This window comes from Falco cherrug, chromosome 8 (genome assembly GCF_023634085.1).
Source record: "Falco cherrug isolate bFalChe1 chromosome 8, bFalChe1.pri, whole genome shotgun sequence".
Lineage (NCBI taxonomy): Eukaryota > Metazoa > Chordata > Aves > Falconiformes > Falconidae > Falco > Falco cherrug.
Window position 1 is genome coordinate 22,818,826 of NC_073704.1, and position 26,450 is coordinate 22,845,275.

The 26,450-nt window shown below is 37.8% G+C and overlaps 1 protein-coding gene and 1 long non-coding RNA gene across 4 annotated transcripts in view; one reads left to right on the forward strand and one right to left on the reverse strand.

Annotated features, from left to right (window-relative positions):
• Window positions 1-9,233: 9,233 nt before the first annotated feature.
• Window positions 9,234-26,450, reverse strand: part of CSRNP3 (cysteine and serine rich nuclear protein 3) — a 111,825-nt gene continuing 94,608 nt past the window's right edge. For 2 of the 3 annotated variants that reach the window (XM_055717785.1, XM_027810767.2), the window contains 3 exons: window positions 20,778-21,074; window positions 18,243-19,274; window positions 9,234-9,750 (listed from right to left, as the gene is read on the reverse strand). In XM_055717785.1, coding sequence (XP_055573760.1) covers window positions 9,697-9,750; window positions 18,243-19,274; window positions 20,778-21,074 — 1,383 coding nt within the window. In that variant the 3' untranslated portion in view covers window positions 9,234-9,696. Of the gene's footprint in view, window positions 9,751-17,826; window positions 19,275-20,777; window positions 21,075-26,450 lie in introns of all 3 variants that reach the window. The other variant, XM_055717786.1, reaches the window with a different exon arrangement.
• On the forward strand, window positions 9,746-24,472 carry LOC114016861 (uncharacterized). Its single transcript, XR_003561594.2, has 3 exons — window positions 9,746-13,416; window positions 23,409-23,487; window positions 23,968-24,472. It is a non-coding gene; the product is annotated as an uncharacterized LOC114016861 (long non-coding RNA).

A 26,450-nucleotide genomic window follows, 5' to 3' on the forward strand; every position in this document is an offset into this window, starting at 1 on the left:
TCAACAATCTGGACAACGGCATCAAGTGCACCCTCAGTAAGTTTGAAAATGACACCTGGCGGGGAGTTAATCTGCTTGAGGGCTGGAAGGCTCTCCAGAGGGATCTGGACAGGCTGGATTGATGGGCTGAGGCCAGTTGTATGAGGTTCAACAGGGAGAAGTGCCGGGTCCTGCACTTGGGTCACAACAACCCCCTGCACCACTGCAGGCTTGGGGAAGAGCGGCTGGAAAGCTGCCTGAACAAAAAGGACCTGGGGGTGCTGGTTGACAGCCGGCTGAACACGAGCCAGCAGTGTGCCCAGGTGGCCAAGAATGCCAACAGCATCCTGGCTTGTATCCAAAACAGTGTGGCCAGCAGGACAAGGGCAGTGACTGTCCCCCAGTGCTCAGTACTGATGGGGTTGCACCTCTAAACCTGTGTTCACTATTGGGTCATGACTTCAAGAGGGACATGGAGGTGCTGGAGCGTGTCCAGAGAAGGGCAGCGAAGCTGGTGAAGGGGCTGGAGCACAGGTCTTATGAGAGGCAGCTGAGGGAACTGGGGCTGTTTAGCCTGGAGAGGAGGTGGCTCAAGGGGGACACCTTATCACTCTCTACAACTGCCTGAAAGGAGGCTGCAAACAGGTGAGGGTCAGTCTCTTCTCCGAAGTAACAAGCAACAGAATGCGGAAACAGCCTCAAGTTGCACCAGGGGAGTTTTAGATTGGATATTAGAAAAGATTTCTTCACTGAAAGGGTGGTCAACCATTGGAACAGGCTGTCCAGACAGGTGGTGGAATGACCATCCCTAGAAGCGTTGTGGTGCTTAGAGGCATGGCTTTGCGACAGACTTAGCAGTCCTGGGTTAACAATGGTTGGTCTTGATCTCAAAGGTCTTTTCCAACCTAAATGATTGTGTGTTTCTACGTGTGCTGTTACACTTGAAGGTAGGGATCTTCAACATATTTTTTTGTTTTAACTATTCCTACTATTGCAAACACTCTTTTTTTTATATGTATTTACTATGTGTTTTTTAAACTGAGTGACATTCTACTCTGTATCTTTGCAGTACTTAGTACTACAACAATTCAGTCTTACTTGGACTCCCTATTACCTGCCAGAAAAGAGGGAAGTGGATCTATAAACAGAGAAAGACATCAAGTGACTTTTTTGTTTTATTCTGTTCAAAGATTTGTAATTAATTTCTGTGTCTCCGTTGAGTATTGCCTTTCTAAAGATGCATATATATGTGTATGTATTATATAGCTATCTAAAACCTACTTTTTCAAAAGTAATAACAATGCAGCAGTAAGAAAAACTGCAAGTAGTTAAAGCATTAGTTATTGTGCATCTTCTCTGTGCTTTTCTAGTATCAGTCTTCAGTCTTTCTGGAAAGGTAAAGTGTTTCACAGGGTTTTTTCTTAGAAGGCCAAAGCAGATCTTCCCCTTGGCATAACTTATTCCTCCAGCATTATTCCCTTGAGTAATTATAGTACATTCTACAATGCAGTACTGAGTTTTCTGTACTTTATATTTTGCTGTATACATTTGTTTAAATATGTTGAATTACTCTGAGAAGTGCATGAAACTGAAAGAACTTGTGGACACTACTTCCTTTTAAAGAATAATCTGCCACGGTTTGGGAATTAGCTTTATATAATCTTATGCATCTGAATAAGATTATAATCATTATATTGAGACGTAGGGAGCTTCATTTCAGTGGCTGAGTTGTCAGAACTATAGCCAGTCCTTTGAACTGCATGTGCATGGATCTCCTTTAGGTTGTACTTTCTATAACGCATTACAAGGAAGGGACATGTAATCTTTTCTGTATTTTAATGTATCTCCTGAATTCTTCAAGTAGGGATTTCATTGCTAAAACATTCTGTCCAAAACTGCACTTGTGTCAATAGCACAATTAATATTTCAAGTAGTAGTTTAATATTATGATGTTAAAAAATAATTATAGAGTTTTATTTAAAAGCTTTGCTGCATTATAAATATTAACTCTTCACTTCAGGTTGCCCTCTTTGAAAGTTTCTTAGAAGTCTATTTTTAAAGTTAAAACTACAGTATCTGATTCTGTCTTTTATAATGTAAACGTTAGGTTGACTTTATATTTTATAAGGGGTAGCAATAATAACTTTTGCATGTCTTGTTCAGTTATCTCCTCAGTCTGAGGGAGAAACTAATACAAGGTTAGAATTTTTTAAATGAAGATAAAAGCTTTCAAAAGTAAAGAGTTATCAAAGGGTTGGAAACCAGAAAAGGAGAAAATCAGCATAGGAAGGAGCTAGGTGGATGGGGAAAGAGCCGTATTGGAAATACCACTATATAGACTGGGTGCCCTTAGGTTTTTGTGAGAAATAGACAGAATGCTTTAAAACTGAACAGCACTCCATACAGAGACTAGAATTACACACCGGTGTTTCCAGGCTCTGCGAACAGAAGTAAAATCCCATAAAAAAAGTGAACATCAGGTTTCTGCCCAACCCTCTTCCTCATGAAATAGTTTTACACGATGGAGGTTCTGGTTGATCAGTTTTATGAGGGGAAATCACATATAAAAGTTGTTTACAATCAGTTCAGCATTATATTTACACACTGAAATGCTAGGAAATAACAACGCAGCTCTTTGTGCAAAATGAAAAATTCAAGTGTTGTATTTTCTGAGAGGTAGTGCATCTGTTACATAGGACAGAGGAGTTCCAGGAATATAAAAGCTTGTAGGTAAGGAATAAGAATTGTTTAACTAATAATGCTTATGATGCTGAAGTGGCATTTAAAGCAACCCTACAAAAAATATAATCTCAGAGATAGACATTTCAAATAGTACCCCTGTTCACATATTTTAATTTTTATAGGTTGGGCTTTTTTCTGTTTGTAATTTAGTTTCTTCTTTTCTCACTCTAATCTATGGCTTGTATGTCAGATTGTTACTTTTATCCTGTCTGGGTTACAGCTCAATGCAATACCAAAAACAATTTTTGAAGGGGCATCAACTGGAATTGAAACTTCAAATTGTTTGGAGTGTTTTTTGTTTTAATATGAAATAACTTTATTCTCATTTGGTATTGTTTCTGTCTGCAACTGAATTAGAAGATGGCTGACGTGAAAAATCAGATTTTGTCACTGTATCACAAAAGCTGTATATCCTGGCTTCCCTTTTTAGATACATATTTGATCTACTTTTTACACACTTCATTTAATAATGATTATAATACTTCATTATATTATATTTAAACGATGCACACTGAAGTGGCTAGTTGTTACGGCTTTTTAAAAATTCCTCTGCTTTCCCCTGGTGTGTTTCTCATGCTGCATTGTGCTAGAGTGCACAAAGCATAAGGAAACCTTTTTGCTAAAAGCGGATAATTTCCTAGGGATAATGACCTCAAAACAAATATGCTACCCTAAAATAGTATGTTCCTAGATATTGTATGTGAAGTTTTATTCTCATTTCAATTGGACTGGCTTGTCCTAAGATAAGACTAATTGTGGAAGATACCAACTGATGGCTGAAGTACTATGATGTGGCCTACTTGGTTAAGGCAGGTTAGAGATCATCTTGCGAATATGAAATTCATTGTAATTTGGTGGGTTTCAAAAGCATCTTCTCAGTCTTTCAGGTAGAACCAGTTACCAGACCAAAGGAACAGGGTGATCGAAGAACTGTCTCCTTTCATTGAACAGCTGAATTCTGGACCATAGTAAGTTGACTCAGCACAACCCCAAAGCAGCAATACAAACTACTGCTAGTAGTATGTTGCTACTGTTAGACTGCTCCAAAGTATCTAGAGAGGGATGAGAATGAAGTAGTTCTTCTTTTGAATGTGACTGTCCCACTAGGTTTTTCTACCTCCTGATAGCCCTTTAACCTCCCAGCTTTTAAGTGGACATCACTGTCTCTGCCATGATCCCTTTACCGTGAGCAATCGTAACCATCCGCCTATTCAGGGTGAAAGGAAGCCACTGCTATAACCAGGCTGGTTTTCATGCTTGCTTGTGCCGGTTTAAATGCAAAGATAACCTGACTTCTAGATTCTCAGTATCTGTTTTGTCCTTAACTCTGTTTAGGAAGTCAGCCTGAATGTTGGTGCCACTGGATGTATGCAGTAGCATAATGTCAAAGGCTTAAGTGATTATTTTTTTTTCCGCAAAAATAGGACCCTATGGAAGGTAAGAGAGACAGGGTGTGGGGGACTCAACAGCCATAAGTTAATACATATGTGACACTGAGCTTTTTTGGCTTGTTAGAATTTACTTTCCTGTGATGTTGTTTTCCTGAATGTCTTTCATAAAATTTGTTGGAAATGCCCATTTTTATTTTTGAAACAATTGTTTTGCTTAACTGAGTCAATCAGGTGTCTGCTCTGTTTTTGGTTCCCCAGGATTCCTTGACCTGATTTTTGCATTTGGAGGGGGTGTGGATCCTTTTGAGACCACCCACTGAAGTGGTGACAGGTACCGAGACCTCTGTCCCTAGTTAGCACAGTTAATGGGATTGCTCTGCACATCTTAAAAATCTCAGTTCTCTAGTAAGTATACCTGGTGAATTAGCAAGAAATACTGGTTCTTTCTACTGATGTTTCACTGAATGTTCTCTGAAGCCAGTAAAATTTCTGTAAAAATACTTTAGTTTTAACAAATCGTTATTCTTTGTCATTACTCTTGTCCAACTCTAGCTATCTGTCAGTAAGGCTAAACATTTTCACACTGTCATTTTATTCTTTTCAAGCCTACAGAATGGAATACTTTATGTACTAAGTTATAATTTGATATCTAATATTACTAGACTCTAAAGGCAGTTGAAGTAAATCCTGTCTTGCCAGTAATGTCTTAAATATTGTGGATGAAGTTGTTAGATGTTGAACTTCCAGGAAGGAGTATCTGATGCTTGGGTTCATGAAGGAGAAATGCATGCGGCAGTGCCTGGTGTAAGGGAACACCTGCAGTAGTATGAAGGATTGGGTGACTGAAAGGATAACAGTATTTGTCCAGGAAAGATGTGTAAAGGGAGGACAGAAGTTAAGTGAAAGAAAACTCATGTCCCAAAGTGGGAGCTTGGGGGGTTGTCCTCCCCAGTCTTCCTTTATGACATATTTTGTTTCCCTTCACTTTTTTTGGCTTAAAAGAGGCAGGAAGGTGGAAGTCTCAAGCAGTCTGAAATGGGAGTACTAGACAATGTGTTACAGTCCAGTGTCAACCAGTAGTACGGTGGGTAATGTCTTGGCAATGCAGTTGCAGAAAGGATGATCAACACAGATGGATTTGTGGTTTGTGAAGCTCAGCAGTCCTACAGCTATATGGTATGTAGTCAGATTTCCATCCAGGTTCAGTCATAATGACTGAGGCCAGAAACCACTGCAAATAGCAGCAAGTCCTGGGGAATGTGTAGGAGATGGAGAAATGTTTCAAACTAGTAAATGACTAAAGCGAAAATAACATAGTAACTTGCATAAGGGAATATAAACAGTCTATGCCGTGTACAAATTGCTTGTGAGGATAGCTGCAGAAGAAGAGTAGGTTGCACCTAGCAGATGTTAACTTGTGTAAAAGGAAGAGAAAATAATTTTCTGGCACATTCAAATCTCAAGAAAAGGAGGCTGCCTGCCGGTCTTATGGAAGGAAAAAAATGATGAAGCCTGAAGGACAGGAACATAACATTGGAAAGCAGTGACAAAGGCAGAAAGCTGGGTGGTTAAGTCAAGGACTGAGTGGAGTATGAGAAATGCTAGGGGGAAAGAAGGTATGTGGGAGGAGAAGCAAGTAAAGTGGGAGACAGGTTCCTCTGCCGGTGCACGTGGGACATCAGTGGAAGTGAAGGACAGCGGGTGTTTGAGGAGAAGTTTGGAAAGTGAATTAGCAAGGAACTTGGAACCTGTGGTGGGAAGGATATTGTCAGAAATGGCATTCACAAAGGAAATGCATGTGGGCACTTTAAGGAAGAGGTCCAGGGTTAGAATCATGAAGTGCTGCTGAGGTTTCTTAACGATGACTTTCACCAAATTTTCACTGATTTAGTGATTCTTTTGGAATGCCTCAGTGCCTCCTAGATTATATATGTCTGAGAATTCTAGATGCTTTCTTCTCCACTTGCCTGAACTCTCTGTACTTCAAACATGTGGTGCTGTCTGGAAAAAGGTAAGTGGTTGACAGTGGATGTGCTATCACAGAAATCATCACATGCCTTTCTGACTATTAACTGGTCAGTTGACAGGCTGCTAGCTGCAGTCTCTGTTGCCAAGGAAGATGATTTATACAAGGTTTTGTCATTTGTTGGTATAATTGATTCTAAAGACCACTCAGTGAGATACCATTTGTCCACGCAGATCACCTTGCATTTAAATTAAAAAATCTTTGCTTTAGTATTAATCTTTGCTTTGTTATGAAATGATTTCTGTGAGATAGTAAGATTTTTAACAGGGGACAACAGTTTATGGTGACACAGCGCACTTACCCAAAATGTTGAACTATGCTACTCTAGGACTAGGAAACATTCACTGAGTATTATTTGCCTGACTGATAATCCAAGAGCTCCTGTGTATATTTTTTCAAAATGGACTGGAACATGTAACGAGGAAAAAGAAATAAGGGAAAGAAAGCTATTGAGCCTAGGACAAATCATGGCTATTACCTCCGTCTAGGTAACTGGAAATTAAAAGCTGAAGGCCGTCTTATTCAAGGCCTGTGGTTAAAGTGTAGACTTGCAATGTTTTTGCTGGCTGTGGAACAAAAATTGGTTTCTGTGGGCTGGCTGGGCCTGCCTAGAAGCTGGGCTTCTGCTTCAGTTTTGCCACGAGCAGAGCCTGTTGGCAGCAAGTTGGTCTAAGAAAGATGGGGTCTGGGGAGGAAGGGAGCCACGTAAAGGCCAAGTGAGATGAGGGGCAGTCTGTGCCGTTGACATGAAAGGGAAGAGGCAGAGGTAATGTGCCGTTCCAGTGTGCTTTTCAAATACTTGCTTGGGACTGCAGTCAAAAGCCCAAGGGGAATGCTAGAAGAAACAGAACTAAAAATGCTTTTTGCATGGTGATTTCCAGTTAAGTGGGAGATCTCTTCCACAAAATCTGGTCTGCCATTATCTACAGCTTGTAGCACTCAAACCAGTTAAACCCAGATGTGGAAATAAAAATGGTTTCTGCAGTCTGCACTACATAGTGCATTTTGTGCTGGGCATATAAAATTAAGCAATACAAACAAAAGTTCATGCAAGCAAGCTAAATCCCATATTAGTATCAGAAACTAAGAAGTATTTGTTGCATAATCCAAAACAGTCTTTAGTAATGACATAGTAAAGAAATAATTCATTTATAGTGAAAGTAGCCTAGGGTTCCGTATCTCCATACCTTCACCAGCTTTAAATTACTTGAATATTCCCTTGGGCAACGCTTCACTCTGTCATGTCACCCTCCTCCCAGAACTCCTTTCTCTCTCATTAGCAGGAAATTTCTGCTGAAATGTCTGTTGAAAATATTTAGCTTTGTTCCTTCAGCAGGTATCTTCATTTGTCCTGCAGATATCGCAGTCATAGTACACGCTGAAACATAAATTGTAAGCTTTTAGGCTCCTCTAAGCTAATAAATCAAATTGAAGATTATTTTTTTAAAATGCTGGATTACATCTCTAAAAACCAACTAAAACATCTTCAAGTGCCTCACATTATCTACAGCTCTTTTAGATGTCATTAACAGTCACATAAGTGGCATGCTGAAAATCAGACTTTGTTACAGGGGGTTCTCTGGCTTTTTACTGTCCTTTTTTAATTTAAAGCACTTTCAGCAATGGTATTAGGCTCTTCTCTTCTCCCCAGGGGTGTGGGGGGGAATGGACGGGTGGGCAGCAGGGGAAATAAATGCTGTTACATATTTCATGCATCAATCAGATGCTGGTAACCTGCTGATGGTTACCAGAGAAGCATCAGTGTTAACCTCTGTCTCATCATGCTCTCTTACATCTTCAGGAAAATAATGACAAGTGCTGAAGAAGGCTTGATTTCAGGTAAGGACAGCTCAGCCTTACTCCTAGCAGGACAAAGCAGGTCCTAAATGTTCCAGTACTTCAGGGCCTGTGGCTCTTTGCAGCTCCCGCCCATGAACAGAAGGCCCCACTGGTCATTCATGGCTCTACCTGGTTCTGACACCATTAACTGCAGTGGGACTTCACCAGCTCACTGCACCTGAGGATTTTGTTCCACCAGCCTCGGGAATAACTGCTGATTTACACCAGCGTGAACACGGAATTAACATGAGTACTCTTAATAGGATACCAGTTCAGAAGTAAGAAGACTGAATGCTAAGGTTCCATTGTCTTGAATTAAAACACCAGTGTTGAAAGGTCTTTTGAAAAAAATTTTGTGTCAGTATGGCATCGCAAGCCCTGGAGCAGCACCGTTAACTGCAGTTCATGGCAGTGCAAAAAGCAGTTTGATAGCAGATGTTAGTCTATTCTATTCTGAGTAATTCCTAACAAATTAAAAACAAATGCTACCTTAAATCCTGTGAGAACTTTTATATATATATATATAAATCTAGAGAACAACATCTGTTCTTTATCAGTTTTTGTAAATACAAATAATTTAGCCATATGTAACCTGTCATTAATGCACACTTAAGGACAACTTACCTTTTAAAAATTTACAGCTCATTTTCAATAACAATCAAAATAAGATAGCAGAGATCCACGATTGTTAATTACTTTCATAATGCAGCAATGTTGATCAGTAGTTTTCAAAACAATTAAGCAGTTGTCCTGAGGTTTAACAGTATGCTTTATATGCCATTGTAGCCATTGAAATTATTTTTTGTATAGAATTACAGCAAATTCTCCACCAGAGAGAGCTGTTGCAAAATTTTTCCAACAGCTGTTGAACATGATTATTTCATTGATTTATAACCCAAATTATTAAATTCACCATGACAGGTGCAGATGAATCATGTAGTTTATTCCACTGGTCAAAGAAAATAATTTAAAGGGCAAAGCGATATACCTAACAAGGCCTTTTGGTTCATTTCTCAAATATTTATATGCTGATTAAATGAAAACAAAACAAAAACCCCACAAACCAAACTGAAACTCTTTCTCCATAATCTACCAGACTCTCGGGAACGGCAGAAATGCTTACAATTTCACAGAGCACCTTCAGAAGCTCTGCAGGTCTAGGGGAGGAGGTGCAGTACAAATTGTGGCTCCGTTAGAGGAATGTCTAGTGACTGCATGGGAGAAATAAGATGCACAATGCACTGGCAGCCATGATGTAACGTAGAAACCTGTTTTACTTCATTGCAAACGAATGGACAATATATATTGTACAATATATAATAAAAATACAGCTGATACAAGTGCCACTAATTAACCAAAAAACTAATGTTAAGACTTAAAAATGCTCATTTTTTGTAATATATACACCGCAGTAATAAGCCACAATAAATACATCAAATTCCATATCATTCATAATAAATACTGAAAATATAAATACAGAATAATACAGTTAATTTGAATAAATTATTATAACATAAGGTCTAAGTTAAGTTATGTTGAATATTATTGTAGCTTATATTACCCTTTGGCATCTTTGATGTTACAACTTGTTTTAAAAAAAAGAAAGGAAATTAAGGAAATGTGTAGTTCGTGAAGCTTGAAATTATTTCCATGTACAGATTTTAAGATGAACTTTCTTTCCCTTTGCTTCTTCAAACAGTTTTAAAAGCAGCAGTCAAATTAAATATGTTGCTTTACTGTTGAAATCTCCGCAATTTTAGTATGCAAGATCATCTGTAATGGAAAATGTTAAGTACTTAACGCAATTATTTTTCTCAAAAATTAGCAAAGTTAGACATGATATACAAATTTTAAACAAATGGCTGCAATTACACCACAATTTTACTAGTCCCATTTGAATGGATTACATGTCTGAAAGACCATCAACTTAAGTGCTTCTGAATCCATGCCGTGGTGTGCTACTTACCACTTGCCAACAAAAGACTTCAAAAGCATTTTATATTCTTATGGGGAAATACATATATACAGAGAGATGAACCACCTAAATGACAGGGCTGGACTAGACAGTGTAAATGTTATGTGGTTTGTATTTGTTAAAACAATGAAAACACTTCAATCAAAAAACATATAAAGCGTCGGGTTTGTTTGTTTTTTACAAAATTGCTATCTATTAGTTGTAGATGGAAACAAATCAAAATAACCAACTGCCATGTTTTATGTCAACAGGTATTAACCAATACATTTTTATTAATTATTTTAATTTGTAAAAGATTATTACACTAGAATGCAATTTAACTTAAAAGATCAACTTTACTAAGACAATATTAAAGGCTGAGGCTCTTAGGAACAGATTTGTAATCTACAGCTTTTGACTATTTTTGCACTGTTAAATGTCTAGCGCTTATTTTACATCAAACACTTTTCACAAACTACACTTCAGACATATTTCTGTAGAAGTGCCTATAATCAGTCAATTAAAAGGGCCCAGTTGTTATGCATTATTTATGTGGACATTGTTATGTGAGAACTAAAGTGGTGGCATCTGTGTGAAATGGTTTGAAAAAACAGCATGCTTGCTTCTGGTTTTGCTTTAAGAGAACCAGCTGCCAGCGCACACAATGATGCAATCTTTTCAAGAAGCTTAAAACTCATGCTCAATCTACGTGTCGGAGACTCCCAAACGGATGGCTGGTTCTTTACAGTGGTCCCCCAGTACCCCAGCAAGGCTGACCTTCACCTATAATCCAACCCAGAATTTCACTCTTTAGATCATCTTTAAAAAGTTTTAAGATAGAGAAACCTAAAAAAAAAAAGTAGCTGCCATAACGTACCATGTCTCATTTGAAAATCCTAAGCTAAAATGCTAATAAAGAGGGCAGCTATTTCTTCTTTTAGTGTTTTGTTATCTGAAGAACAGGTTAGATTAGAACCTGGGAGCAGAGTTAACTGAAATGACATTGAACATGACTTTGCAGTTGCCATAGGTAAAGAAAAGACATGGTATCAATGCTTCTAGGGTGTTGCTTTGCTTTGTTTTTACCCCATGCTTTTGGATAAGTCTTTTATTTAATGTCTGCCTGTAGACAACCAGTGTGGAAAAATGACATTGCCTGTTTGCACTGAGTTCAGGTTTGGTTTAAAATATATTAAATAACAGAATAAATATTATGATCTAACATGGCCAAGCTTGTAGTGAACATGCATATACCTTCCCATCTTTGCTCTGGGGATATCTTAATTTCCCTTTTTTCCTTCATTTCTTTCCATATGTAATGCTTTCTTTTGCCCTTCAGAAGAAAAAATTGTCCTCGTCAATCTATCTCTTGCCTTCATCCTTCTTTTTCTCTAAATTGCCCGTTCTGTCCTACCCTCACTCACTCCAGGGCATATCCACTCATGCCTCAAGACAAAGGATTATCTTGATCCTTGTGTTAGAACAGTGGTGTTCATTTGTGTCTTCCACCGTTTTTCCTTTCCATTGAGAAAAGCTAATCTGGTCTTGTTGGATTGTTGGAAAAATGCATTTTGAAGAGATCATATGTATGAGGCAAACTTCTTTTGGCTCGGTTCCATTTGACACTCATTCACAAAATACCCAAGTAAAACAAGTGTCATTGTTAAGAACCAAATTAAGATAATTGAATAAATAAATGAGGTTTGCCTTTTGCCTGTTTTCTTGCTGTTCTCCCACCACCACCACCCCACCCCGCCGCCTTGGATGAAGGACTATCATCTTCTCAATTGAGAAGCAGCAATACAGAGCATCATGAATATGGTTCTCCAGTCAGTGGAATTCTGTGTAGTGGGTATCCTGCTCACCATAAAGCCTATGCAGCAGTAGAGCAATATACATTTTAACTTTTCCTTTTTAAGATCTAGTTCACTTCTATTTTATAAAAGGTTTTTTTTTAGTTTACTTATATTAGGAAAAAAAAGAAGAAGAAGAAATCATAACAGTAGTTTGAAGGAAACTTTTGTTCCCCTAAGTGATGGTTTTCTGCTTTCCCTAGTCTTGGATTTCCATCCTGTACTGGGCTGTGCTGTATCAAGAATGACACTCTTCCCCTGGATCTACATGCTTCAGGAGGCAACAAGGATCTCCTACCACATCTCTGCAGCCTGCGGGGTAGGTTTCCTCCTGTTTGTTTGTGTGTGTGTGAAGGGGGAGTCTACAGACCCCCACTGGGACTGCTACCTTGTGACTTTCAGATTCAGAGCCAACAGAGGACTATTTTTCACCTCAGTTTGGATCTATTTACATGCTAATACTAAGTGGAAAATGAAATTAATTTTTTTAGCAAAATAAAGGATAAATAGCAGAGAGGACACTAGAGTTGCCCTTGTGCTCGATTTTAATGAAGAGCCTTACTGTAAAACAGACCTTTCCAGACACTAAGATGAAGGGAGGAAGGAATTAAAAAGAAAGGACTAAGGCTGCAAAACATCTGTTTCATGAATTGGATGTTCTTATAAAAAGTAAAATTCCTGGTATCAGCCATTAGGGTAGCGGAAAGTTCTCTAGGATTTTATAACATTTCTCCTTAAGCGAAAACAGTACTCTGGAAAATTTAATAGCAACAAAAGTAAAAGCAAAAGCTGCCTCTGATTTAGGAGTAGGAAGAGACAGTGAGCAGGAAGCAGTTACAAAGAACTCAAGCTTTTGTTCACTCAAACATCTTTACAACTAAATAGCACTTGTTAATCACTTCACAATGTTCACGCTTTGTATTTCACACTTCTTGGAGAAAATGGACAATTAATAATTTGCACATGGACAGCGATTACAGAGAACAGCAAAATTAAGGAATACTTTTAAAAAATTTGGGAACATTGAGAAAGCAAATGTTGAGATTTCTCCTACCAAGGAGTATGTTAATGAACTAGACTCTGTTTTGAAAATAACAGTAGCTTTCTACCATTCTAAAAAAATAGTAATCAGATTTAATATTTTAGAAATAAATTCTATAGAATATATTCTCTGAGTTAATTCTAGTTTTTCTAAGTATTTTACATCAAATGTTGTGCAACCATAGTACGGTAGATGACAGAATTACTCTTTAGCCTCAGTGGGAAAGCCTCACACCCCTAAACATTTAACCATTTCCCATACCATCCTCTTCTGCCCCTGTTCCCAACTGCTTCAGGAAATTAAACAACTGGCACATTTTTTTCATGAGTTTATACAACACATGAGCTATAATATGGGCGTTTCTTATTTAGCAAATGCCTTTTAAAACAGTACCATGGGCGCCTCTTGCTTTAGCTCTGAGTAAGGGCATCTGCTTTCCTGCAGGAGCAGCCTCGGGAAGCAGTTTCAACTGAGAGAATTCAGCTGGCAAAAGAAGATAACACGCAGGGGAATAAGACTGCCTGTTGCTGCCAAGTATAGCGTTGCAGGCAAACTACAATCTTGCTGCTCAAATGTTAAGCACTCAACAGGTAAGTGTTTTAAATTCAACACAGCTTTTATTCTAATATTCACCACGAAATTTATTGTTACACTTGTGCTCGTTAATCTCCTCCATGGAAAAAAGAGCTTGCTTTTGCTGTGTTTCAAGTTAGTGGTAAGATTTCTATTCGCCTCTGAGCTGGACTGGGCTTTATTGGGAAAGTGACTTAGTTTGCAGTACAAAAATTTAGTTATGATACCAAAATAGGCAGAAAAAACCCTGTATTTTGCCTGTTCTATAGAATTATTTTTTTATCACCATATCTCCAAGTACCTTACAAACCAGAGCACAGAGAATGGAAATGACACATCAGGACAAAGGCAAAGCCAACAGAACCCAGGTCTCCTCTGTCTAAGCCCAGTACTCTCTACCCAGTATATCACATTTTTATCAAAGAGCCTGGGAAATATTAAAAACATAATACATGTTCTGTTTTGCTTAAAAATGTATGTACACAATCTTTAACAAACTAGCTGTGTTTCATGAAGATAACCTCCCGACTGTGCGGCAGGGAATGCTACATGATCTGTCTGTTAGCACGCTTACTGAAATACGACACGCAGATAAAGAGTAGAAACTGGATCTGGATCAGTTAGCAATCCTAGTGAGTAACAACACCATGAATACTACATGCAGTTTCTGCAGAACTTGGACAAAAGGCAGGATCGCATTGTTAACTGACAGTTAACAGATCAGTGAGCAGGCTGAACCGTATTTATAGCAAGTGATAGTTACTGCGATAGCGTAATCAATGGCCTTAAAATAAATAAATGTCAACTCAAATTATGATTCGCTAGCAGGATCTTGAGTAAATGAAAATTAGTAAAACTTTACAAACTAGCACTTTCTAACATAAATGGCATACACCTCATCAAAGAATTCTTTAAAGAAAAGGGGAAAGAAAGCTTAGAAACTTCCACTGACCAGCTTTTCATTTTTTAAAGGATGTTCCAGTAGGCGTGAGTTATAGCTCTTAAGAAACAATTGCAATTGCTGCAATTTTGCCAGAAAAGTTCTAGTTTTACGTCTATAGTCAGTTACAGCCTTATATATAAACTTATAACAATGCATTTTTTTTCCAAGAGAGACAACATTCACATTGTAGGCAAAAAGGTATCCAGTTTTAGGTGCTGTTCCAGTGATCTGTGTGAAAATTCTGTTTTATTTTAAAGAGGGAAATGCTTGTGTTATGACTTATTTTTCTGAACTACATAGCGTAATCGTAAATATCTGATTTATTACCTGGCTTCTTAAGAGTGATTATCAGTAGCCAGATATTTTGGGAAATAAACCTGATAGAGCTATTAATGAAGTAAATATTTCCACAAGTGATGTACTGTCGATACAGAAGCAAATAATGCTGCTTGTCATTTAGTAACATAATACTTTTATCACAAAGAAATAAGCTTAGCCAAAATGAAAGGACTGGTTATCAACATTAATATTAACCAACTGGGAAATGGGAGACATCATAGATTATTACATACTAGCCCAGAAAATACGTTAGAACATTTTTCCATCCCATAATTTAAGTCTGATTTTCATTATATGAAGAGTACTTTTTTTCTTCTAAACAAAACATCGATGTCTACTCAAAGGGTGGGAATCTTGACTCTCACCTGATTTCTACAGCCTACTCTAGCTTAGATTTCACATTAGAATTAGCCTGTCTGTTTTGGTCAGGGCTGTGACTTTTTTTCACTCCAGTAAACATATAAATGCTAGAAAAGGCCTTAGCTTTGCTATTTGCTGATATGGAATTGTTTGGGGAACAGGTTTAGCCTGTATAAAAAAAAAAAGGAGGTTTCTGGTGTTCTTTTTCCCTTGGTATGAGTTTATCTCTGTTCGAAGGCTTGTTGATATTATTATTATTATTATTAGTTGAGCTACCAGGAAATCTCCATTAGTTATAAACAGACTTGACTTTGTAACTTGTTGCAAGAACTAAATGAGATTTGTTTACTTTGTATACCGAGATCAGTTCTTGATCACAAAACATCAGATCAGATCAAAAGAAAGGTATTATTATTTACATTATCACCAGGTCGTTTAGAATATTTTTTCAACATAAATCTTTATTCTGCACATTTTACTTTGTGACTCCCAGGAATTAGCTACCTTGGCTCATCCCTGGTGCCCCAATGGCACAGAGCATATACATCTAAGTACTCAGAAGTTTATACAGATGCTAATATTAAGGAGGCCTGGGGTCTGAAGCCTGTGCCAATGAAAGTACTAAATAACCATCATCTCAGTATTTTAAAGCTAGCTAAGACGTATTTTATAAAGTTAATCACACTGTGCTTGCTAATATTATTAAAGATATTTTTCATGTGAAAGCACAGGGGCCAAGAAAATAATTTCTTATTGCTTAGTAAGGGGGTGAATAATGAAACAAAAAATTTCATTTAGCTTTCCCCTGAGAGAAACACCCTGGTAAAGTGTGCATGATCCTCCACCACACTCTGAGGTTAAAAAGCTGCTACTGATTCACAGCTACTGTCCCAGCTCAAGTAGAAGGGATCTGTGCTTTTGGTGCTGGTGTTGAGTGCCAGATTCAAGCCCGCTGTTAATGCAAGATGCCTATATACACAGAGGCTTGTGACATTTGCCTACAGAGTATCTTGAATAGAATAATATTATTCCTAGATGCAGAACTTTATGGACTAACGTGTTGCTCTTTAAAAATAAAGATGGGCATTTGCTGTAAGGAACTGGAGAATACATGCACTTACCTGGCTACTCAGCCTTTAGAGAAAGAGACTAGAGTGTTGTGGGACTAAGAGGAACAGAGGCTAAGGAGCTGCTGAGCCAGATAACCAGCGTGACTGCATTTTCCCAGGAGATGGAATACATTGCAACTGTGGAATCCGGTCCCTAGAAAACTAGGACTTTTTGATGCAGTTCATATAAAACACGTAGGACTTCTTGTGGAAACAAGTAAATAAAAAACCTTTCCAGCTACTACATGGAGTAAAAATATTTTGCTAATTTAGCATAAAAATGAGAAATCACTTTGTCCAGATTTCATATAAAAACAATTAAGTTGGCTTATTTTTTTTTAAAAAGCATATTTTAAATCTGGCAGTTTATCTACTGGAGTACTGTACAGGATGTTTTAAAGAGCTTCTAACCAGAAGAGTCACTGTTACAGAGCTAAAATTTACACTGTGTTTACATGCATACTGTTAACCATCTAGGTTTGACACAGATACAAACTAAGATGCTGATCCTTATTTTGACAAACAAGACAGGTCTACATTTTAACCCACTTGATGTATAATAAATAAAAGTTCAGTATTAGAAGAACAGGAGTGTTAAAATAGATTTTGAAATCAAAATAAGGCATTGCAGGATTATCAGTGTAGAGAAAAGCAGGTTCCTATACCTCCTTTTCTGAAAGAAAGCAAGGTTGGTTAATAAAATTAAAGGTTGAGATACAGCAGGTATTTTAATTCCCATTTCATTTAAAAACAAATGGAGTACAAGGTAATGGATATCCATAGGATGCACATGCTATTTTGCTTGTAAACTGCAGATGAGAGAATTTCTGAAGCTATTTATCCTCACTGAATCTGCTGATGCCTAATTAGACCAAATGACTAAATTTGAGATACGATCAGAAGTCCACAAAAGCCAGTCTCTTATTTCATTAAAACTGCTAAATATTTAGGAAATCTAGACACTTCCACATTTTTTTCCCATGCTTCATTTAAACTTTGATCAGCAAGACTCTGCTTTCATAAATCACCTACCGACATATTCATAAACTGGCTTGGGAAAAACATACGGGTTTTGTTACAACGAATTTTAAGATCTTGCATACACCTCAGAGTCTGGAGCTATGGCATTTCTCCAAAATAGTTCACAGTTCCCGCAGTTAATACCGTACTGCAAAATGGCACTAAAGTGCATAAGTATCTGAATGTTTGTTGGGCTAAAAGGTGCTGTGCAAGCTTAAGCTACTGCTTTGCCATTATATACAAGATCATTTTTCTTTGGGGAGGGGTACTAGTTCTGGAATGCCACCAATTTTAATTTTAATGGAGGATTGTCTACCGTTCACCTTTCTATAAGACGTAAATGCCCCCTTTCTGACTCTTCTGTTTGTCAAGAACAGTAAAAGAGAAAACAGTATATCCAAAAATGCATTTCAAGATAATCTACCAGACATGGTATTTAAAAAAAGGAAAAAAAAATATGGGAAAAAGAAGAATACAAGATACTCCAGATGAAAAGTGGACATGCTCTTTGTAACTAGCCATGGATCTTCTGATCAAATGAACATGCTGTTCATTTTTATCAAAACATGAGTACTAAACTACCATAAATAAAATACATACAGTACAGAACAATTAAAACTTTTTTTGTACAGTAGTTACTTTTACGTTAAACTTACCATCTTTTCAGATATGTTGAAAATTAGGGCTCTAAACATGATTATTTCAAAGTATTGTTTTTAACAATCTTGCACAGGCCCGACAATCAAAAACACGAAGCTTTGATTCAGATAGCTTGGCAGGTTTCACATACTTTGATAGGTAGGCTACTTTGAAATACGTTGGGTGTGTTTTTTACTTACACATTTTATTTTTATCAAAAGACAGTTCGAATATTATTATTTAAATCTTTATACGAACTGGTTTGTGCAATACCACTGCCAGTGTAGCTTGAGAAAACAAAATGTGTCTGGAACATTGACTATAGTCCAAGTGTTGTCTACCTCTTAAAAAAGTAAGATTCTAGGAAATCCAATGTGAGTGCATTTTAATACAGGAAGTCAGTCTTAGAATAATTTTAATATTAAACAGGTACCGTTTCTACCACTGGTGATTTGATGCACTCCTCGTGCAGTCTGCTCTTTTCTGGGAGGTTTAGCGAATTCTCAGCAGGGTGCTCTTGTACATGACTTTCGCCATTCAACGCTGTAACAAAGCCGTCTTGAGAAGGACCTTTCAAGTATGAGTGAAATTCCACTTGAGGGTGACTTGGCCTGTGCTCAGTGTATAAACTGTTACATGGAGCACTGCTATCACCTTCAGAAGATGAGCAGCAAACAATCACTGAGGGGTTTGCAGAAGGGTAATGAGGGCTGCTAAAAGTTTCCTCTGATTGCCGTGTGTAGCCAACAAACTGTTCTGAAGTCATGTTGTAAGGCACCAGAGAAAGACTACCGTTCTTGACAGCATCCCTTTCTGAGTAAGTCTCACCGATCTGGTTAGCAGTGCCAGCAACGTGGTTCTCTATTTGGTAATACAGATTTGAAGAGTTAGTATAGTATGAGGCATTTTTAGAGTGGTTTTCATGCACAGCAGTTCCATCAGAGTAGCAAAGAACAGAAGGAAGAGGCACCATATCAGCATGGGAGCCCATGCTTTCTACAAAGTCATCTGCTTTTTCTTCCTCATCATCTTCCTCCTCGTCTTCCTCTTCCTCTTCATCATCATCTGATTCACTAGGGGCTAAACTCTGTGTGCTAGAATCTGTTACTCCACTACAAAAGCTACTCCCATCTTCCTCTTCCTCCTCTTCCCCTGGGCAGTCCAAGTCCTCGGCTGACTGAGAATGCATAACTGCAGCCGGAGGTTCAGTTTCAATCTCAAAATTTTCTGCAATTGAATATTCAACCGGATGGGGTCCTGGACTCATAGAACTGGTGTGTGCACTTATCTCACTGTGGCAGCCATTTAGTGTCGGAACTTGCTGCTCTCTATTTTTCTCCAGTTCTAGTTTCATTATTGTGTGCAAAAAGTGAGTCCGTACACGGATTGGGTTAAATTCAATTCTACCTGCTGTATTGCTACACCCTTCTTTAGTGCAACCGCACGGAAAAGACATACGATCCACCTTTTAAAAAAAAGAACACAGATTAACAATACGTAGCATAAGCCTGTGCTCTAACAGAACCTAGACAGCCTAGAAAAATACAGTAGTGAAGTGGAATTCACTTGAGAATTACCCGTAAGAACAGTCAAAGCTAACAGTAACTCAGCCAGATAGCCCTGGGATTTAGCACTACTGATGGGACAGTGGGGGACCCATACATGCGCCAATGCTGCAGAACAGGAAAGGTCTGTTTCAGCTCTACAGGTGAAAGCATTACACAATGGAACAAAAAATAGGTAGTTTTTCTATATATGGATCTGCTACAGCTTTACTTCATGTTATGCTCAAATCCAGGCAAAAGCATTACCAGAAAGTCTGAAATTTGGTAAAAATCATGGAAACTAGCAATCTATTGAAACAAAATGAACTATATATAAAAAACCTTTATGAAGTTGCCAGTGGGGATGCTTGACCACAGTAGGAATAAAAACGCAAGTACAATTTAAAAGATATTCCAGCCAACTGCAGATGCAGTATTACAAGCTCAACAGACTGTGGGTAGAACTTTTCTATCTAACCTTAAACCATCTTAAATTTCTAAAAATGTGACTAAATCCACATGTCTGGTAGTTCAGTTAGACAGCTTAAGGTCTATAATTTTCATCTACACTGTAATACCTGAGTATCAAATATGATGCAGAAGAGAACCGTGTAACACCATCTAGTACATCTTCCCCCACATACGAAGATGAAAACAGGGACAGTAAAGAGAATACATTATTTAAAATAGCAGAGGAAGTTTAGCTTGGATTTAAGAGATGATGAAAAATGCATTCAGGAAGAAGTTAACTCAACTGCATAACAGCGACTCAGGAGAATTAGTGGAAACATCTTTTAGGGAGCATTTTGGGACATTTACAGCTCCACACAGGAAACTATGTAAATGTAAAATACAAAATACCTTTTCACTCTGAAGAGGAGAAATTACCTCCTATATTAGCAGATATTTTTATTGCCTACATGCAAATTCATCACACGTGCATTTTAAGTATCATGCGTGTTAAATAAAGGATAGTACCACACAGTGTCATTTATGGTTTCTCATTGAGTTTGGACTGGATTTCACATTTAGACAGTATGTGAATTGTCTCTAACATAAAAGGTAATATCCCTTCTGAAATCTGCAGGCTACTGATTCTTCTGTTGTCTGCATCTGCCTATTTAGATAAAGGCCAGAGAGGAATACGAGGAGCAGGATATTTGTATAAGAACAAAAAAACCCCAACAAACCCTAAACCAATCATAAAATACAGTGTTTGAGGAGGCTGGTTGTATTGCCCACTATATACTCTTAAATCTGAGCCTTAGAAAACTGGCTTGAGATCCCTAAGTGTTACTGTTTAATAAATAAATTAACTAATTTCTAGTAGTTATGACTTTTAACAGCAAAAAGTACACGTGTGCATGCACATACACCCCTCTGCATCCCCTCGATAGTTAAATGACAATAATATAGACATCTACCTGACATTTTATGCCTGCAAGACTGCAAGTGCAACTTTCTGGATCACAGAACACACGGCAGTCACAGCCACAATCCTCTCTGGACAGGCGGATGGCCCGCAGCTCGTGTTTTTCTTCCACATCAATCTTCTTCACTCCAGAAGCTCGCAGCAATGCCCTTCGCTTTTTTGTCGGCAGGGGTTGTAGAAAGAAGTATTCATCTACTTCAGTGTTGTCTAGATCAATATCATCATCAGAAATGTCATCCAGTGTCAGCGTATTAGCTTCTTCAGATTCCACTGTACCATTCTTCGTCATCTGTTGCATAGAACAATTAACAAAGTCCTTACACTATACTCACACACACATATATATGCCATAGATGTAAATATGTATAATGCATTATGAATGTGGAAAGCCATATGTAAAAATGCTGCATGACTACCAGGAAGTTCCAGAATATGATTACAGATGGGATGAAAAGGCAGTTCTTTCACATTCAGCATATGAATTAAATACACTTTTTTAGATTCATGTTTGTCACAAAGCTAATTTTTTTCTAAGTTTCTAATTTCTCATCTGTTCTTGTATGTCCTTTATCATTTGTTGTCGTATGCCAGATCTCATGCCTTTCTAAAATTCTAATCTTTTCTATATTGTTTCGTTTCATAAGATAATTTTTGAGCTCTTAACTGATTCTAGTTCCTGTCTCTGGTCCTGAAAATAACCCTTTGTGTTGACATAGATTTCGGTACTTTACTAACCACTCCAGATTATTCCTAGGTAGTTAATGAAAATAAACTTAGAAAAAAAGGAAGTTGTTAACCTCTTGTGGAGGACCTTGAAAAGTTTTTAGAGGATTCATTTTCCTTTCCTAGAAACATGAATTTTTGAGTCTCTGTAGATACAAGTATCCTGGCACTACAGTATTTACTTACGTATAGTCTGGCTCTCAAACCTTTCAAAACTTGTTTCAAAATTAAACGGCCATGAGCATCAAGCACAAACATCCAGTGCCACTTTCATAAGATACCACACTTCTGTACCATACATGTAGAAAGGGGTGTACACAGTCAAGAAGAAAAGAACAAAAAAATACTGCACTGAAAGAAAGTTAATTTTCCCATCCATGGTAGAGCTCACTAGTTACTTCTGCTAGATAACACAACTACAGCATTTATAAAAATTCTTCTACAGAGAAAATTGCTTGAGAATCAAAAGAATATCAAATGTTCAAGTTCAGAGAGAGGATGACATTCACTGCAAAATATGTATTTTCTCCATCTCGGGTTACTCAGATTGAGCATCATACTACACAGCAAATGTGAAGCAAGTGCAGTTATATGATTATTTTTTTTGGCCATCTAATAACAACACTTTTTTTTATTATTGTTCTAGGGAATAATTTTGCTTAAAATGGAAAACCAACCAAAAAAAAACCAAACCCTGATTGCCAATGTTCTCCCTGCTCTATGTAATGTTCTGAATTGATGGGGCTTAATTATATTAGCCAAGCACCTGGTCTCATACTTTTGTGAAAAAAAAACATGGTGCAACTATGTGATAATTATACACTGGTGAAGTCTCACGTCTCACTGGCATTAATAGTTTCATCCTGGGCATCACTATGACCTCATAAAAACAGCCCCCCGTGAATGTAATTTGAACACTTCTTACCTACAGAAAAATAGTCATTTGAATACTTTCTGTTTTGCCTTATTTACTTGCAGAAAATTTCAGCTTGGCCTGTCATCCCAAATAAATTTTTAAACACCAGTTTTAAATAGAGATAACATGCTGAAGTCATAACTACCGTTACCTGTTTCTTGTGTATTTCAATGTTTAGACATTTAGCAATTATCACTGTAAAGGTAACTCCCTGTTTTGCTACTAAATCCTGTCATCTCCATCTAGCTATGCTTCTTAGGTGTAAGACAGCAGTCCTGAATCTTACCCATTCCACTACTTCTGCTTTCATTATGTTCCCAGCTGTTTCTTTTTCCCATTTATATTAACAGTTTGTCCTTTCCACAATCTTTCGGACTGTAACTGTCATTTATGGTGTTACTGAATTACTGATGATGGACTCCTACTGACTGCTTACTCTTTTTTGTAATTGCTATTCTGTGTTTATAACAACTGTGTAAGACAATCACAGAAAAAAACCCCAAACTAATTATTCCTGACTTGTGAAGTCAGGTTAAAAACAATAATACTCTTCTCTTTGAAGGCAAACAGTCTCAGTGTCATGGCTGGTAGCCCTTACACACAGTATATGTGTACACATTACACTGCACAAAGAAAAACTACCCTGAGATCAGTAATCATCCCTTCTTAGCAATTCAGCATCGTATTTAGTTCATGCAGAGGTGTCGTGCCACTTCCGCAATGCTGCTTTATAGGCGTTATTGCTTCCTTCTCTATTCAGTTTATCTCAATCCTCTAACTGCAGCCTTCAGAGTTTAGTGCCTTCATTTTATTTCATGTTTGTTTATTTACCATGTCTGTTACCCCTGTAACATTCAAATCCCTTTATATGTATGTACTTCTAGCTCTTTCTTCATCTCAAACGCAGGTATTTTCAAAAACGTCCTCAAACTTCCTTCAGATTGGTTCCTTACTCTATTTTCTATTTTTCATTTCACTTTACAGTGGCTAAAAATAGAGGGGGTAATAGCTCCCTAATCAGTTCTGCCTGGCCCCGGGACAATGGAGAGATTATTTACAGCAGGTATGTCAACATATTCATTCAGTAAGGTAGGAAAGATGTAAGAAGCCATCCTTTTTCTGTAAAATCTACAGTAAGAGACATGTAAATCCACAGAGTAATTAAATGCCTCTTGAATTAGCTGCCTGAAGCTAGTGGGAGGGAATACTCCACTGTACATGTAATTCAGCCTGAATGTTCAAATCCAGAATGGCATCCTTGATATTTTATGTTTTTCATTTTTTGTTAGCTAGGTACAACTAAGTACAGTGTATTTATGTTTCTTTGCTTTCTTTTATTTTACGTAATAGGAGTATGAACTACCTAAGATTTCTGATTTCTCCATTTCTAAATACACAAGGCTCAAATCAGTCCTTAAGCAGGTCGCTGTTATTTAATTGCCTATCAGATTTTAAGTTTGAAACCGGAAAGGGAAGGAATTCTAATCCCTGCTTCTGTAATTATTTTAGTATTTTATTCCATTACTATTTAATAAAAATTCAGTTTCAGGTCTCCATGAGGTGAATGCTGTAACTGCTCAGCTTAACAAAGGCACCTGTGGAACCATACCAAACCTGCCATGAATTTCTCCTCCTCCTGCTGCCAATCCTAAGTGCTTTGCTGCACAGCGCAGAGCATTCGGGAATGGGCTCCAGTCACATGCTGAATCCCGTGTGCGTCCAGCAGGCTGGAAAGTCAAACGCCTGGGCAGCAAGCGGGATTACACAGCAGTCTGCCATTTCAAAGCACTACAGCTCCTGCCTCCTGCGCTGGATGACTTCCTTATCGTCTCCTCTGATATTGTTTTCTCGATTTTGTCACACAAAGAACAAATGAATTAATGAAAGATTCAAACATTGCTCAAACAAGTATTTGGGTAACTACAGAGGGAGGAAGACTATCAAGAACCATCAAATGCACTTTCCAATACAGAACTTCAGGGAAACATTAAGTTCTCTTGATTGTGACAATATTGCTCATCTGAATTAAACTTGATATGTAAAATTTCTCTCATAAAACTAAAGGTTAATGTTCTAACAACAGAACCAGGCAAAGGCCAGTAAGTTTGTGAAGCCTTTGGGTAAAATTCACTTCCATTCTGTAAAACATTAAAAATTTAGGTTAGACACCTCTGCCTGCCCTGGATGGAAATTATTCCTTACCGTTGCATCCACAGACCCAGAAGCCTTAACATCACTAGCATCATACTAATCATTTTAACAGATCTTAATCTGAGGAGACGTTATGGCTAAGCAATAAGGACTATTCCAGCTAATTTACTGTGCTTACCCATGAGACAATAAAGTAAAGGCTACCCTGTACCTTTCATCTTGACAAACGATGGCTTTTATGTCCAGATCGCCATTAGAATTTTCACATACTGCTGCTAACAAGTGTTTATGCCGCTGTCAGCAGTGTTTACACCAAAGTGCTGGTGCTAAATGGCTAAAGTGACTGGAAGATGATTTTTTAAGTCTTTATCTGCTCTTCATTAAAAGAAGTTTCTTGTTTGGCTCTTCAACTTCAGCAAGTAAAAAAATAAACAGTACCTGGGTATTATGTCAATTTCAATACATTCCTGTATTTCTATTATTTTTAACACATTCTACAAGAGACAGTGCTTTCTACCTACAGACTAGCATATTTTAATCCAATGCAAACATTTTTAAAAGGGAAACTGAAATTACAAACCACACCAAAAGTGTTACTTTCTGCTTGCATAATGGTTTTCAAACAGCAAAACCTCTTTGAGCAAACTCTGCCCTACTTCATTTTCTCAGTCTTCATTTTTCTGTGATTTACAGTAATTTTGATGCAAATCCTGGCTGGTACATTTTCATGACAGATCCTAAGGTGACATTGTCACCTTAGAACACTACAACATTTCCTTTTTATATTCATTTAGAAACCATGTGAATGACCAAGCAGCTCTTCCATCTCTATAACGGGAAACTGGCAAGCCCAGTGTCTTAAGCAAATAAAACATGCTCAGTGCTTTACAGTGACTAATTCTGTGAGTCCTGGATTTGCTTCTAGGAGGTAAAGCGGGGTTTACTTTTTTTACCCCAAATGTATAATCAGGGATGCAAATAAAGTGAATTTAATGGAATATTTAAAAAGGAAGTTTTCCATTCCCTGTTTTTATACATGCTCTAGAGTGAAGAGAAGTATTTTACTCTAGTAAAAGATTTATCACTAGTAAGATGTTACCATTTTTAAGCTACTCTCAGGATTCTGAAGACCTCACCACAATTTCTTAATATTTGAATTGAAACTCTGGAGTCAGCTTACCAGTTTCAGAAGATGCTAGTAAACTACTCCCACATCAACTGCTGAGGATCAATGAGGAAAGAATCCCAACACTGCTGAATTCGGTGTAGGGGAAAGGACTTTCATATTTGGTAAAAGGAAACAATTAAAATTAGGGCAGAAGCAGGAATGAAAATCAGGCTTTCCTTATTCACTGAATACTTATGAAGAGATTTTGCAGGAACTTAACAGTCACAGTAAAGATTATCACCCACTCAAAGAAGTGACTCGGGAGATGGAAGAACATGTTGTATTTGGAAGAGGAGCAGAAAGTAGCGTCCGTCCCAAAAAGAAGATTGGGCTGGAGTGATGTAAGTTACTGAAGAAAAGAAATCCACCTCAGCCAAGAGGAGAATTATAAGCCAAGCTCTACTCCATACAGGTGAAGGCTAAAAGGCCTCAACCCATCTTCAGAGGTAAACAGGATCTGTAGTTTTCCTTAATTTACTTTAAGAAAAGGAAAAGTGAAATACTTGCATGCCTTACTATTCTTTACTCACTCCACTGGCGATTCCTCTGAGCTGACTCCTGGAAGTCAGCCAAGGGATCTATATGAGCCATTGGTTACACTGACACAGCTCAGCTCACGCTGGATGCTCTGAAGATCCTGCGATGTGAGATGTTTATAGAGGTATAATCTCTATCTAGTGATAAGTCCCTAAAACTCTAGCTTTTGG